Genomic DNA, 2,261 nt, shown 5'->3' with positions numbered 1-2,261 from the left:
TAAGGCTGTCATTGTCAGCATCCACATGAATATTAAAATCACCTACAATTATTACTTTATCTGTTTTGAGGACTGAACTTGATAAAAACTCTGAGAATTACTCTAGAAAATCAGAGTATGGACCAGGAGCGCAATACCCTATAACAAACTATAAGAACTGGCTGCAGTGTTTTCCAGGTCAGGTGAGAAACAATAACCAGAGTCTGTTCCTCAGCGGGTGTGTCGCTGAGTGGGGAAAATCTATTTGAAACGTGAACGGGTTTGGGGTGAACCCTGTTGCTTCTGCTGTCTGGGGCTAAGCTTCCTCCAGACAGTCACCCACCCCTGGCTTCCCGGCTCGGGCAGAAGGGTCGGCCCGCACCGACTACCTGTGGCTGGCTAACTATGGTGGCTAATGATATCTCTGTGGTGCCGTGCCTCTAATTCACTAAGCCTCGCCTCCAGCGCAGTAAATAAACTACACTTAATACATGTACCATTATCACTAAAGGTAGCAGAGGAATAATTGAACAACAAGGAATTAACAGTGAATTAACTCGAGTGTAGTTCAACATCTACACCTGAACATAACTGTAGAGCAGAGTATATAGATTACATGCTCAACACAACTCACACAGAGAGGCACTGCCTACTATTTTGTATCTATATGAACGCAGTGAATGGCTGCATTCATACTGACTCTAGCCGTCATTATTATTAGTTATTAGAGTTTAATGAGTGGAATGCACAGTAATAAGTGAGAGCCTTACATCTGTTGCCATCAGTTCATCTGCATCATCAATGGAGGCCACTTGGGTTTCCCCCTGAGAGATGAAGGCGTAGTCATAGGGATTATTTGTGATCAACAGCATCTCTGGAGAAGACAGAGACAGGGTGACACAAGGTCAGCTAGACACATAAAGACACAAAAAGCCATGTTTTTCCAGGGTGGCCAATCACTGAGAGAAAAGGAAAGGAACCACAGCCTAGTACTAACCCAGGATTTCAGGTTTCTTGTTGGACAGAATCTGGTAGAAAATGTGGTAATCTCTCTCAGCCTTGAGCTGGAAGGTCACACGAGACTTCTCCAGAAGGTCTGACAAATTACAGATACAAGAGTGAAAATACTCCCATATATAAAATTAATTACATTACTATATTATTAAACGTAAATTATATTTACATTATTAATGTGTGTAGGATAAGCGTGTTTGTTCTTACATGTTTCAATATCAGCAGAAGCTAACTTTCCCCTGGCATCAAAATGAATTCGGATGAATTTACCCTGAAAGGATAAAGTTTGTGTTTAGAAATATTTATATTTGCTAGTGATTGTGTATTCGTTGGAACTGAATACATTAATCACAATCAACACAAAAATGAAACACTTACAAATCTGGAGGAGTTGTCATTCCTGATGGTCTTGGCATTCCCAAAGGCCTCCAGAGCAGGGTTAGCCTGAATGATTTGATCCTCCAGGGTACCCTGTCAAAGGGAACATTGTGGATGCTCAAACAGTAATTGGTGTTTAAAGCTACACAAGGAGACTTTAGCAGCCTCTGATGTGATATTTTCTCAGTTTTACAAAAACATTTTTTATTATTATTTTATTTTTTCACTAATAATGTAACACAGTAGCTGTTGAAAGTGGAAATCATCAATCATGAGAAATTATGAAAGTCATTGTTGGTGAATTTGTGATTTTTAAGTTTCATTTGTAAAGATTTCTTGGTAATATCACTTTGCAACAGGAAGTTAACAGGACAAGTAAGGCAAATCTATTCCATTTCAGGTAAATGGGGTAAAAGTTTGTTGTGACAATCACCTTCTTGTTTAATACTTATTATTTGTGGATTTAGCCAGTTTAAGACTCCCAAGAATCCCTCTAACAAATCACACGACAAAGTTTATTACTTACCTTGTCTTTGGCATTGGGGTCTTTCTTTATGCCTCCAGCTGCAATACTTGCAAAATACTGGATGACTCGCTTTGTGTTTACAGTCTTTCCTGCACCAGATTCTCCACTGTAATTGCAGAGTCAATGATCAATACTTACAGTGGTAAAATATAAAATAACATTTTATTTCCAGAGCATGTAGTCTCATGCTTTTCAAATATAAGATATTACGTACGTAATCAGAATTGACTGGTTTTCACGGTCTACAAAAACAAACAAACATAAATTCATCATTATTACATGTAATAAAAGTTAGCCAAAACATTATCTGTCCTATTTTATGTTGTATGTTTTTACCTGACAGCATGTACTGGTAGGCATTGTC

At 38.4% G+C, this 2,261-nt stretch overlaps 1 protein-coding gene across 1 annotated transcript in view; it reads right to left on the bottom strand.

The window, feature by feature from the left end:
- LOC118334833 (myosin-7-like) overlaps positions 1-2,261 on the bottom strand; it is a 27,165-nt gene that overhangs the window by 22,837 nt on the left and 2,067 nt on the right. The window contains 7 exon segments of the mRNA XM_035670907.1: positions 750-853; positions 977-1,075; positions 1,201-1,264; positions 1,372-1,464; positions 1,898-2,003; positions 2,112-2,139; positions 2,234-2,258. Coding sequence (XP_035526800.1) covers positions 750-853; positions 977-1,075; positions 1,201-1,264; positions 1,372-1,464; positions 1,898-2,003; positions 2,112-2,139; positions 2,234-2,258 — 519 coding nt within the window.

The sequence above is a fragment of the Morone saxatilis genome, unplaced genomic scaffold (assembly GCF_004916995.1).
Source record: "Morone saxatilis isolate NCDOM2014 unplaced genomic scaffold, NCSU_SB_2.0 Contig23, whole genome shotgun sequence".
In the NCBI taxonomy this organism is placed as follows: Eukaryota; Metazoa; Chordata; class Actinopteri; family Moronidae; genus Morone; species Morone saxatilis.
Note: the sequence above shows the minus strand (reverse complement) of the source record. Positions and strands in the feature narration are given on the sequence as shown.